The 13376-nt window shown below is 41.8% G+C and overlaps 1 protein-coding gene across 2 annotated transcripts in view; it reads right to left on the reverse strand.

The window, feature by feature from the left end:
- LOC126408051 (mixed lineage kinase domain-like protein) overlaps window positions 1-13376 on the reverse strand; it is a 30251-nt gene that overhangs the window by 3726 nt on the left and 13149 nt on the right. The window contains exons 2-10 of one of the 2 annotated variants that reach the window (XM_050073405.1): window positions 10219-10666; window positions 9514-9612; window positions 6568-6745; window positions 4791-4912; window positions 4559-4697; window positions 3264-3348; window positions 3017-3162; window positions 1817-1866; window positions 478-615 (exon numbers count right to left, since the gene is read on the reverse strand). In XM_050073405.1, coding sequence (XP_049929362.1) covers window positions 478-615; window positions 1817-1866; window positions 3017-3162; window positions 3264-3348; window positions 4559-4697; window positions 4791-4912; window positions 6568-6745; window positions 9514-9612; window positions 10219-10660 — 1399 coding nt within the window. In that variant the 5' untranslated portion in view covers window positions 10661-10666. The remainder of the gene's footprint in view (window positions 1-477; window positions 616-1816; window positions 1867-3016; window positions 3163-3263; window positions 3349-4558; window positions 4698-4790; window positions 4913-6567; window positions 6746-9513; window positions 9613-10218; window positions 10667-13376) is intronic. The other variant, XM_050073406.1, reaches the window with a different exon arrangement.

A 13376-nucleotide genomic window follows, 5' to 3' on the forward strand; every position in this document is an offset into this window, starting at 1 on the left:
ATTTAACCATAGTTGTCTTTGTTTTTGTTGACGGGCAGTGGCGGCTGGTTTTGAGCCATGACTCCTTCTATTCTGGCTCCCAATAACACAACAAGACAAACACATTTTAACACTCCTATGGAGCCTACAGCCCTGTGGGGGAGAGGCAGGTTTTGCCTCCAGCTAACAAACTGACGTCAGTGTGATGTCGGCTCTAAAAGTGTCTATTTGAGCTAACATTAGTTTATATTTGAGCTAACTGTTTATGATGTCAGGAAGCATCCTGACATCATAAACAGTCTTTAAAAATGAACTTTTCCTATTTTGCTATGACAAAAATCACATTTTTCATTCCCCCAAAACATCAACTGTCTACACAAAGAGTTTCATCACTGAAATGTGTTGGCTCACTCATTTATAGGTCAGTCTGGCAGATCCAGCATCTAAATATATACTGAAAGGTATCAGTGGGCGGTGATGGCGGTGATTGTAAGTTACCTCCAGCAGATGGTCTCTGGAAGCTATCACAGTCCCGACAGGAGTTGATCACAAGTGGTAGTCCCTTAGGACATTCGGGGAGCGGCTCCTGATATTTCTCTTTGCCTACTTTCTGATAGATGTCTTGATTTTCCAAACCTGGAAGAAAAGGCGGACCATGTTAAGAACAAAACATCCAGTTACCAGGAGAAAATGTTGGAATTATACATTTCAGTGGGTCCTAGGTCCATTCTCAATGGACCACAAATGACTCACAAACATGTCAATTTTGTAAAAACAAATTTCATTTTTTTAGTACGGTAAATTTCTAGCACACAGATTTTATTTTGAAGTGCCGTTCCCTGCTATAGATTGAGTGACTAACAAACAGCTACTTGACAGAGACAGCAAACTAGCTCCACAACATGGCCAAACGCAAGTATGACGCTGAATATATTAAACTGTGTGGACCTTACACTAATGACTAAGTAGAGATCTGAACCCTGTGACTGGACTAAGTGGGAACCCCTGCTCTAGGTGCTATCAGCATGACTCAATCAATGGCACTGTCTGTCTGTTGGTTGTGACATTCATGTTCCCCAGAGGATGAATTTTAATAACTTTGGTGATCCTCTGACATTTCATCCACTGCCATCATCATCAGGTTAACTTTAATTTGTCCGGTACTATAGTTTATGACCAAAAACCTGCAGTATTAATGACATTTCCGCCTCCACTGTACTTTGTGCCCACTGTTAATTAGCAAACCTCAGCCTCCAACCAATTAGCCTCACAGTCTGGTCATCACCATCTTTTTTGGGGGGGCCAGATATGACCGTATTTGGATGAGAGGATTGATCTGTGGAGGAGCGAGGGATGGACCCGTCCTATACTAGACATGTTTTCCCCACATATATATATATATATATATATATATATATATATATATATATATTTATAACATGCTAATTTTATTAGCATAAGCCAATAACATTTTACATTTCTCAAATTAGGCTAATGGCGAGCAGATTTTCATCCAATTTAAAAAGAGTTGCGTTGCTCTGGGGTCAATGATGATGTTTTATTAAGGAAGCCATCTATGGTCAACTGGGAAACGTTATAAAATGCTTTGCCTTTAAATGGACAATTCTGGTGTGCTGCTGTATGGGCACGTTACACACTGAGTCGAAACACAGGCTACTTGATGGCATTGAGATTTTTCATACACTCAGTCATGGTGAGCAACCAAGGGTTCCTGTTTTTCACAGATGGCTGTAAGAGCTAAAGGAGGCGAGTCCTCGATGCTAAAAACAGGAAGTGTGGCGTTGGATATTGATCATATTGTTCGGCAGGTACACACCTTCAAAAGGTCTCCTACTGGTTGCAACTTCCCACAGGACGATTCCAAAGCTGAAAGACAACATTTCAAAGTTAGTGATGACTTCTTACCTCCACTCAGAATTGTGTTTTTCTTGGTAGGCTTTACTGTGCAGAGTCGGTTTTCACATTCATCTGCTGAAGAAGGAAACTTTCTTTGAGCTCAAAGCCGACGTTCGGCCATCGGTCAAAGTTGGGCCATCGGTGAGCATCCGTGGCCCTTGTTGGTGTTAATCTGCATTTTTTACTCTGATTCAGCATGTTGAATTGACGTTGGAGATGGCTTAGCTCGTTTGTAACTGAAATCACTCCGCTTGGCAGTTCAGCTCAGTACACCAGAAGAGAAACAGAAGTGAGGAAAGTAAACAAAGAGCTAAATTCGAGAGGGAGTCAGACCAAAACAAACTTGCTCCATAAAGTAAGATAATTTTCTTAAGTCATTGAGCTCTTCAGCAGAAATGTTTCCTGATGGTTTGTGTTATTGTTCACTGGCATACAGTAAATATGCTCTGTTCTTTCAACACTGGATTGAGTTGTTAATGTGCTAAGACTACACGTTAATCCATGACCAATCATCGCTGGTCGTCTTTCACAACATGTGTGATGTCATGGGGTTAGTCTTGTCCTATTTTCATTATTATTATTGTTATTATTTCAGTCACTGTGTCTGTTCATGTGCCAGCCGAAATGTTGTTGCAGTAATTTAAAGTGCCACCAGATGTTGGTTAGTTTTGGTCTCACTCCCTCTCCACTTCAGCTGTTTGTTTACTTTCCTCACTTCTGTTTCTCTTCTCGTGCACTGAGCTGAACTCCCAATCAGAGTGATTTCATTCAATGACGGGCTCCACTGTCTCAGACGTTGATTCAACAAGTTGAATTGGCCAAAAAACGCTGACAGGGGCAACAGTGCAGGACACACCGCGCCGAAGAGGGCGGCAGACACTCAAAAAAGGCCCAACTTTGACCAACAGCTGATCTTCAGCTTGGTGTATCACATCCTTTAAATCTCAGTTTAACACCTGAACATACCTGCAGGACTTTGTGATATCACTATTATACTGGAACCAATCATTGTAAACCCTTAATAAATGGTGACTTCATATAAAGTAGGCCCACATAATGGAACACCATACAGTGCAGGTTGTGAGCAGCTGAACAGAGGAACTCCTGGTTGGTATCTGACCTGTAAATCTCGCTCTCTTTGCTGTAGCCGAGGTTGATGTCTTTGAGCATTTCAGGAGACGTGTAACTCAGGGTCCTGTCCTTCTCTTTGGTCTTCTTCGGCTTCCTCAGTGATGTCTCAGTTTTTGCCAGTTCAAAACCTCCCAGCTGAAAATGACAACACAGAGACATCATTCATCACACACACAAAAACACACACCAACACCTTAAATCCCGTCAGCAGTTCCAGCATGCACTGGTCTCAGTACCTTGACTTCGTCGCCTTCGGTTACCAGGAACTTGCTGCTGGTGATGCATCCATGAACCTTAGATTTTTCTTCAGCCTGGTGCAGTCTAAGACACGACATCATAAACAATAAATAAAACAGACAGAATTTAATTTTAAATTTTTTCTGTATCATCCACTACTGTTACGGGTGAGAGGTGGGTGTTCCCTTTTTCATTCCAGTTTCCTGTGTTTCTTGGAGAAAAAAGGGAGTGCTGCACTGGTTTAAGGCTTTGTGTAGTTAGTTGTAAAAAATCAGGTGCTCTTCAAGGATGGGGGCAAAGAGTCACTCAGTGTAAAAGTTCACAGTACAGACAGGCAGTCCAAAAATGCATCCAAGGCTCTCTGACTGTAGTTAAAAAGTCCTTTATCAATACAAGGATAACCAACGTATTCCAACCAGAGAGTCTTTATCAGGGTGTGAACTTCATTGGTAACAGGTGTGCAATTTATGGCTGAATCCAAATGTCTCCCCTCTGGACCTGCAGACTGAGCCCTCGTGGGCTTCAGTTGTACATTGTGTGACATATTTACCATCATCACATAAAGTCTGCGAGGGCACAGACTGGCGACTGCTGACAGACTTTGAGACTGTTTTACTTGTTGCCGTTGAAGTGGTCAACTATCGCTGCTGTCATATTCATATATATGTCATATAAGTTGGTGAACAGTACCTACTCATCTGTCCCTGCAGATAACAAGATATAAATACCATGTATACACTCGCAGACTTTATGTGATGACAGTAAATACATCACACTATGTACAACTGAAGTCCACAGGAACCAGTCTGCAAGTCCAGAGGGTGGACATTTGGACTTTACACACTGATGAAGACTCGCTAGTTGAAACGCATTGGTTTATCCATGTATTTATAAAGGATTTTTAACTTCAATCAGAGAGCCTTGGATGATTTTTGGACTGCCTGCCTGTACTGTGGACTTGTACACTGAGTGACCTCGCTAGTTGTTGTTTTTTATCTTCCTGTGTTTCTTTTTCAATATTTCTCACCTTTGGCTCCACCCTCCCTGCTGCTTGCGGTGATGAGTGATCAAGAACACTGCCGTCTAATAATTCATCACGGACGTGGTGGCTACATAAGATTTAGAGTTGGATAAACTTTTACTTTTTTTACTTGTATTTTTACACTGTGGTACTTCTACTTTTACACAGGTTAAAATCTGAGAACTTCTGCCACCGCTGCATGCACATAACAATACTGTGTCCTCCATTATTTAAATGACCCAAACATATAATATGTGACTGTAGGAGACTGACGCGTAGAGTCCTCGTGCTGCGTCCCGACACATGCGAACTTTTGTGATCCAGGACAGGCTGCTACCAGACTTGTCCAGAACCTGACGCAGACTTCCTTTCTCACAGTACTCCATGATGAGGAGGAACTCAGGGTGGGGTCCTACAGGAAGACACAAGGACACATCACATCACTATCATTTTGAAGGTACAATGTGCTTGATGTTTTGTCGTCTACATTCTGCAGTTCTCTCACCGTTTTCGTTCTGAACACAGATGCCAAACATTCGCAGGATGTTGTGCGACTCAAAGCGCTTCATGGTTTCAACCTCCTTTTCGAAAATTTTTCGCACCTCCCTGCATGTGGAGACAGTGTTTCTGTTGGCAATGAATATCTAAGAATGACAGAATCTCACACACTTTTACAAACTGACACACAGGGCTACGTGTTGATACAAAGGTTGAGCCCAGATTTTCATGTCAGCTGGTTTTTCACCCCACCTTCTAACACGGCTTTCACTTTCCAATATGGTCGGACAACAAGTCGCACAAGCTAGGTCTTTTCAAGCACAAGATGACCGACAGTCCCACTGATCCAACGGCAGAAAGCTGTGGAGGGGGTTTAGAAGATATTTGACCATTCAGCGAGCAGTTCTGATGGAGTGTACTGGTGCCTTAAAGGTACAGTGTGCAGGTCACAGTGGCCTCCAGCAGGGAGGTTGCAGAACTTAAACTTCTCCCATGGGCTTAGTTTGTGGGAGAACTACAGTGGCTGATGTGAAAATGCAAATGGCCCCAACTAGAGCCAGTGTTTAGTTTGTCCATTCTGGGCTTCTGTAAAAACAACATGGCGGACTCCTAGGACCTGCTCCGTATGTCGATATAAACTGCTCATTCTAAAAAAACATGATCAATCAGGTACTTATAAGCTAATGAAACATAGTCATGAATGTTATATTTAATTTCTGCCAATATTCCCCCTTTAATCCTACACACTGGACCTTTAAGTGTAAACAGGGCATGTAGTACAAGGTTGATAACAATTTTGATGCTGCTGATGAAGCAGCAACAGCCTCTAGCCTTAGACCAACAAGACGGACCAATATGGTCTCATCCCAAGTCGTCACATGTCACCGCTTTGCCAGTAGCCTTTCACGTCTACATATTAGGTGTTAGGTATCCTCCTGCGTCTAATGTTGATGTCCCAGGATGCCGCTACGTCAACACAACCACATGGTAAGGTTTGGTTCTGCATTCAAACAGGAAGCGAACACCAGGCTCTTGGGTCAAAGTCTGGGGTCTCGCCTGCCCTATAGGGACTTTCCAGCCCCTTATATTACCAGCGGTGTTTCAACCTGATGCCGTCCGGCGGTCATAATACAAATGCCATCTGGCCAGTCTGCCTCATAATAAAGGAGGGAGGCTTCATCTGGTGTCTTCCTTTTTTCCTGTTGAATGTTTATTTTGTCAGCCCAGCCTGTTCTCATTTCGAAGTTGTTAAGAACTGCTGCTTTGTCAGTGATTTCAGCGTCAGACACCTAATGTGTGCTCATCTTTTTCCTCTGATAACTTCAGATCCAGACGTTTGGGATGATGTGAATTATGCACAGAGGTCTCTTTCTCTCCGGAACAAATGGACCAGGTGATTTAAACTAGAAAAACACTTAATAAAGCAGTTTTGCATTTAAAAAAAAAATCAAAAAAAAAATCTGTGTTTTTGTAACTCTTGCGTCATGGAGGGGCTGCTAACTATGACGGCCGATGCAAATACACGAATGTCAGTGTTTGGGTTGTTCGCTCTGGGCTACTGTAGAAACATGTTGCTGTAACATGCCGATCTCCGTAGATGAGGATCCGCTCCCTGTGTAGATATAAACAGCTCATTCTAAAGTAATGAAAACACCGCAATTCTCATATCGAGGTGATTATATACTACACACAACATGTTTATAATATTATATTCCATTTAAGCCAATATATCTCCAGTCAAAAAGGTTTCTGTGTTATAATTCAGTATTGAATGTGGTGCAGACCTTGGGTTGGTGTTCAAAGGGTCAATGTATCTCTTAATGGCCACCGGGAATTTCTTGAACTGTCCTTTGTAGACCTCTGAGGTTTCTGTTGTCATGAAGGGTTTTTTGGATTCTCCGTAGTCCAGCTCGTGTGGTTTGATCATTCGGATGTCTTCATCAATAGCTCTGGGCTTATTCACTGTGAAAACACATGGTCACAGGTCATGTTTGGTTTGATTACATTAGGTGCAATAACAGTCTTGTAACTTGTCAAAATGTTTTAGTCACTTGGGGGCAGCAGAAACAAGTAGTGAACACAACACTGACACATCATCACCTCCTGAGTCATTATGTTGAACTCATTAGCCAAAGATGTTTTTTGTGTTTGTGTGACCTGATGTGTATCAGGCCAGTATTATCTCTCTCGAGCTCAGACAGAAAGACCAGTTAAGAAATATAAACTTGTATTGAAGAGGCTTTTGCACACCAGGATAATCAGCTTCTGTCATCAGGTGCGTTGGCACAGCAGAAAGTCCTTAACATGGAAAGAAGGATTGCTGCACACTGACTTGCACTTACACAATTAACATGGAAAGAAGGATTGCTGCACACTGACTTGCACTTACACAACAATGGTTTTTAATGAAAATTTAATTAAAAACCATTGCTGTGTAAGTGCAAGTCAGTGTGCGGGCTTTCCAAGAAATATAAACTTAACATGCTCAAGGCAATTGAATCATGCTTGTCTGACTAGGTTGGAACTGGTCCACAAACCTGTGTGGAATCCCAGGTATTTAACCTCTGAGGAGGTCTTCACAAGGCCACTGATGTCATTGGTGCGTTAGTGCTCCAAGGTGTGTCAACAACGGTCATTGAAACTCCTGCTGCAAAGGTGGTCGTTGGGTCGTGGGGGATAGGTGGCGTCCTCCACCTATAATGCTGTCCTTTCATCCTTGCCCAGGAGATTTAACAGCTTAACCTCTAAAAACAATGGTCGTTCACAAATGGCCTCATGTGACTCTAACGACTAGAACGACCGCTGTTGACACACCATTGGAGCACTAACGCACCAATGACATCACTGGCCTTGTGAAGACCTCCTCAGAGGTTAAATTCCTGGGTTTCCACACCAGTTTGTCAGACTAGTTCCAGCCTAGTCAGACAAGCATGAACTAGTCTGGATAAGTTTGCACTTTATTACACCCTCACAGTTAGAAACTCCTCTGTTTGCTGGAGAAACCAAAATGCACAGCACTACTATGTCTTTTGGGACTGCCCTGTTATTAAAGACTGCTGCAGAGGGATACACAAAGCCCTACAAGATATTTTCACATGTGCTGTACCACTAGAGAATGGGTTTATATTATATCATCTGGCTTTGAAGAAAGGGTATAATGGCTTCAGTTCCCTGTCAGAAAATCATTGTCTGATGGAAAGGTGAAGCAGTGAACACACTCTCAATGTGGTGTACACTTAAACTTATATTGATTTTTTTTTCTGACTTTAAACTGTGACAATGACATTGCTCTTGGTGTTGCTTGTTGTACTTTCATTGTGTGACTCTGGGTCCCTAAACCAGAGCGGCAGCATGGCTGTTTATTCTCCATCAGTGAGACCCAGTGTTGTGGGTGAAACACTATCTTACTCAAAAGCTATGTCAGAGCTGAGTTTTTGGTATTCAGATTCTTTTAACTTTAAGATGTTGCTTTCGCTTGCTTACCTTTCTGTACTGAGGAAAAACTTTATATTTACAGACGATTGTCTCTGTGCTCATGTCAGCAAGACTAAAAACTATGATTCGGGTTTCTCACGTAGTAACATTCTAAAGAAAAGGTATATAATTTTGCTACTACTTTTAATGTCAGGAAATGTCCATACAAATCCCGGGCCAGGTCTTAACTGTATCTCTACACCGGAGGAGTTTAAAGCCAGGTCTGGTCTCGGTATTATCCATATTAATGTTCGCAGCCTACGTTCTCTGGACATTGTGTATCATTGTGTTCTGAAGTTTGTCACTGGATGCAAAAATTTGACCCATCATTGCACTTTGTATAAAAAAGCTGAATGGTCATCCCTGTCTGACAGGAGATCCACTCATTGGCTGACTTTTATTTACAAAGCTCTACTTGGGATGGTCCCATCCTATCTCGGAATTTACCTTGTTAGGAATCATGGACATTACAGGCTACGATCCACTGGCTTTTTTACTCTGACTGTCCCTCGTGTTTTCACAGAACTGGGGAAAAAGGCATTTCGTTTTGCTGCTCCCTTTGCATGGAACTCTCTGCAAGATGAATTAAAATTGTTGGACCTGATCCCCCTTGATAACTTTGTTAAAATTCTTAAAACTAAGGAACTCGAAAGCATTGGGCTCTGTCACTGTTTTTAAATCAGATGTTACACTTCTTTCAACTTATCCCTGATAATTTTACTTTTGTTTATTGAACTATTGTTATTTATTTGTATTACTGCTTGTACTTGTAATTTTGCTGCCTCTTGGCCAGGTCGCTTTTGAAAAAGAGATTCTATATCTCAATAAGCTGCACCTGGTTAAATAAAGGTTTAATAATAAAAAAAAAAAAAATAGGTGGCTAAAATACAATTTGTTGCTGCCCCCGTCCACAGCAGTGTATTGCTTCCATGTCAGACTCCGGCCTGCTTCTCCAAACTGGGGGCGTGCCGACTGACATCTACAGTAAGTAATACACTTTCTATGTAAATGACCCTGTACACCCCCCCTACAAAAATCTAAACTATACCTTTAAGAAGCTGAATCAGCTGCACTCAGGAGAAACAAGAGAAACACACTGTGAGTGACTGGACGGTCTGAGTTTCTTTAGACTTATCTCATCATCTTGTTTTATCCCACATAATGTCAGTGTCATTATTGTGTCTGAGACCAGCAGCAACACATCAGTGTCTCACACAGTCACACTGGCTTATGCTGAGGTGTTTTGGTGTACTCACAGATCGCCACAATCTTTTCCACATTGTTTCTGACGGACTCGAATTCTTTGATCATGGCCTCCATCTTCTCCTGCTGCTCCTTCTGGAACTCCTTGAGCACTGAGGAACAAACAAACACTGAGTAACACTAGTGTTGTGACACTAGTAATGAGTGGATCTTCAAGCGTTTAAATATATTAATTTTGATTGGATTATGTGAACTGTATATATTCTAATCCTCACTTGTAGAAACAAAAAAGCGTCGTGGAGCGTTGTTCCTGTGGACGAGGACCTGCTAATTATGTAGATATAAACAGCTCATTTTAAGGTAACGAAAACACAATGATTATTATTTCCATTATTCCATTTCTGCCAATATATCCCCCTAAATCCTACACACTGAACCTTTACATCAAACCAACCTGGACACCTCATGTCAACCAACGTCTGTCCTTCAAGGTGAAAATGTAATGGATATAAGTGCTACCTTCTTAGCGCACAGTATTTTTTAACCCTTATCTTAAGCTACACCACAGTTTTACTCATCTGAAGAGAATGTGCATATGATTTATTTGATGCTCCTTACGTTAATTCCTCTGAACATAAAACTTTTACAGTTTAAAACTGAAACATTTTAAATTTAATCTCATGTATATCGACTGAGTTGCTTCCTTCCTATCATCTTCACTCAACATATTCCACAAAGTCCACGGCACATTCGCTCACATTTCTGCAGCTCGGCGTCATCCTCCTTCCCGTCCACCTCATCCTCTTTGGAGCTCAGTTCAAACACCTTGCGCAGCATGTTCCCCTGCTCCACCTGCAGAGCCCCAGACAGGACCTGGAAGGCATCATTGAGGCGTCTGTTCACAGTCTTGAACTCGTCTTCGTGGCTGCCAGAGTCCAGAACGCGCCTCACCCAGGTGGCCTTAGTGTACGTCTCGATGAGGTCCTGTGCTAATTTCAGAGTGACGGAGAGTTCCTTGAGGGGTCTCTCCACGTCAGCAGAGATTTGTCCCTGTCCCATCTGTTTGATGGACCTCACCAGCTCCACCAGAGCATTGACCCGGTCGCAAACACGGCGGCAGCGCTTCTTATTGGCCTTTACTTTCTCAACAAGTCCGTAGATCTCTGAGGCGATGGATAAGATGGGCTCTATGACGTCCATGACCAACTGCAGAGAATGAAAAAGGAATAAATCAGAGCTGAAGGCAAATTAATTCAAGTTTAAGCAAATGTTAGTTGATTTAGGTAACTGGAACCAAACTGAGCTGAGGAAGTCTGACTTAAGGGCAGCGATGGAAAACATACTTATATCACAAGTCAAAGTCTTCAAGTAAAAGCACTTGTTGAGCAGAATGGTCCCTTTCAGAGAGTTACATTATTATTTATATCATATTAGAATATTATTTCTGATGCTTTAACCCTCTGAGACCCACACAGACCCATTTTTATCTTTTTGGGGGAGACAATAATAGATGCCACAGAGAAGTGGTTTACATCATCTGAAAGCTGGGGACATGAAGATTAATTAGAGATGCAGCTCAGCTCTGTGAGTCAAGTTTATCTAGTCATAAATCTGTACTAAACATTGAGTTGTGGTTAGGTGCTATTAAAACGTTGTGGTGGTTCCCAACTGGTGGGTTGCGGTCGAAAAGTGGGTCGCAGGTCCATTCTTAATGGACCGATAGTGACTCACAAACATGTCAAGTTTGTAAAAAAAAACAAAACACATTTTATTTTTAAGTGCAGTGAATTTCCGGCACAGAGTTTTTATTGTGAAGAATGACTGACTACAAACAGCTGCGTGACAGAGACAAAAACTAGCTTGACGACACGGCTAAATGCAAGTATGATGCTGAATGTATTAAAGTGTGTGGACCTTAAAATAAAGACTCAGGAGAAATCTGGACCCCGTGGCTGCACCAGTTGGAAACCACTGGTTTAGAGTGTATAGGGGCTTAGAACATTATGATGGACGCATATATGAAGGCTATTCTCGTGCTGTATGATGTCTCATACGTTGTTGCAGCATCTTAATACCATTTGTAACACAGATTTGGATTGCATTGAATCTGAAATGTTAAAATGGTCAAAGATATAAAATACCACATTAAGACATCTAGACCTTAAGAAACACCATAGAAAAATCCATGCTGTGATTAACTGATAAACTGTACAGTGCAGATGACCTTCTGACTTGACTTTGACCAAAGTCGGGTGTATAAGGAGAAGCAGAGTTGTTTATCTAAATACCAGGAAGCAGCAGCTTGAATGATGAATGTGTGTGACTGTGTGTGTATGGGAAAGCTTGCAGGTCTGACACATATTTGTGAACTGATACTGCTCGTTTGTCTGACACTATAAACTGTTATGACGTCCCAGTTCAGCAGCTTTGTGCAAGTCTTTGTCAAAGTCTCTCTTATTTGAAGTCTTGTTTATGCTCAGCTGCTGCTTAGTGTAACAATTATTAATCCAAAGAGAGTGTTGTGAAAATATTCAGTGACTTTTAATTCAGTCAGTAGGCTGGAAACAAAGGAACTATACCAACACAATAAACCAAGAAAATAAAACCAAAATAAAAAGAAATCAGAGCTTAGATCTGTTGATCCCAGTCTTCGAGTAAACTGACCTCGTCATGAAAACATTTGAACACATTGTCAAATCTGAACTTTAATTCTCCGTACAGGACATGCTGGACCTCTTACAGTTTGATGTAAATAGGACGATCATGAAATTATTATTTTCTGCGTTTATTGAGTCTGTTCGTTTTTTCAACATTATCTGTTGGTTTGGAAATCTGAGCCTTAAAAACAAGAACAAGTTGGGAAGAGTGGTCAAGTTGTGCTGTAAGATCACTGGTGTTACTTAAAATAACTTACAGCATCTGTATGAAGAGAGGGTCGCCTCTAAAGCTCGGTCGATTGTCTCAGACTCTCAACATCCCCTCCATGTGGAGTGTCAGTTGCCTCCATCAGGGCGGAGGTTGTGCCTCCCTAAATGCAGCACTAAGTGTTACGGATCATCTTTTGTTCCGTCTGCTGTCACTTCTCTTAACCACTGGTGACCACCTGTTTGTCCATGATTTATCCCTGACAGCGTGTGATTCTGGATTCTGTGCGTCTATTTTGTTCTACAGCACAGACCAAATGGTGCCTCTAGAAAGAATATCTGCAGACCTGACTGTGAGAAGTTTTCACTGATATTATTTGTTAAATAGAAAAATGTAAAATATGTCACAGGTTCTCTGTAATTATCAGCACCTGGCTGTGTATTGATCTGGGCTGACACCTTATCAGCTCTGAGGTGAACTGAGCTGATGTTATGTGAAGTTATGTGCAGAGAAGATTTCCCACGGGAGCGTCTCCCCTGAAGCCAATCATATCAGTCACAGTCCATCAGTGGTGGAGAAGTATTCAGATCCTTATGTAAAAGTACTAATACCACACTGTAAACTGTGACTGTTACATTATTATGATTCTGACTTTAATGTAAAATCAGGATGATGTTGTTGTAGTTGGTTGAAGTGACGCTCATTTTGATCGTTATGGATTAATCTGCTGATTTTTTTCTCCATTAATTGATTTATTGTGAAAATAGTGAGACATGTTGGTCACAATGATCCAGAGCCCAACGTGACACCTCACATTGTTTAGCCCTTTTAAACAGGAGTTGTGCAAATTTGCAGGAAAGCCAATCAGTCTTTTTTCAGTATTGGCAGTATAAAAACAAAATCGGGGAGTGCAGCAAAATGCCGCCTACCTACTTTTGTTTATACAGAATGTGCCTTTTTCGGGGCAATGGGGGGCGTGAGCAAGTAACAAAACGTGTAGCTCAGCGTGTGACGTAAACAGTGACGTGGGAGGGAAGCCGCGGCTGGTCAG

Source organism: Epinephelus moara, chromosome 20 (assembly GCF_006386435.1).
Source record: "Epinephelus moara isolate mb chromosome 20, YSFRI_EMoa_1.0, whole genome shotgun sequence".
NCBI lineage: Eukaryota > Metazoa > Chordata > Actinopteri > Perciformes > Serranidae > Epinephelus > Epinephelus moara.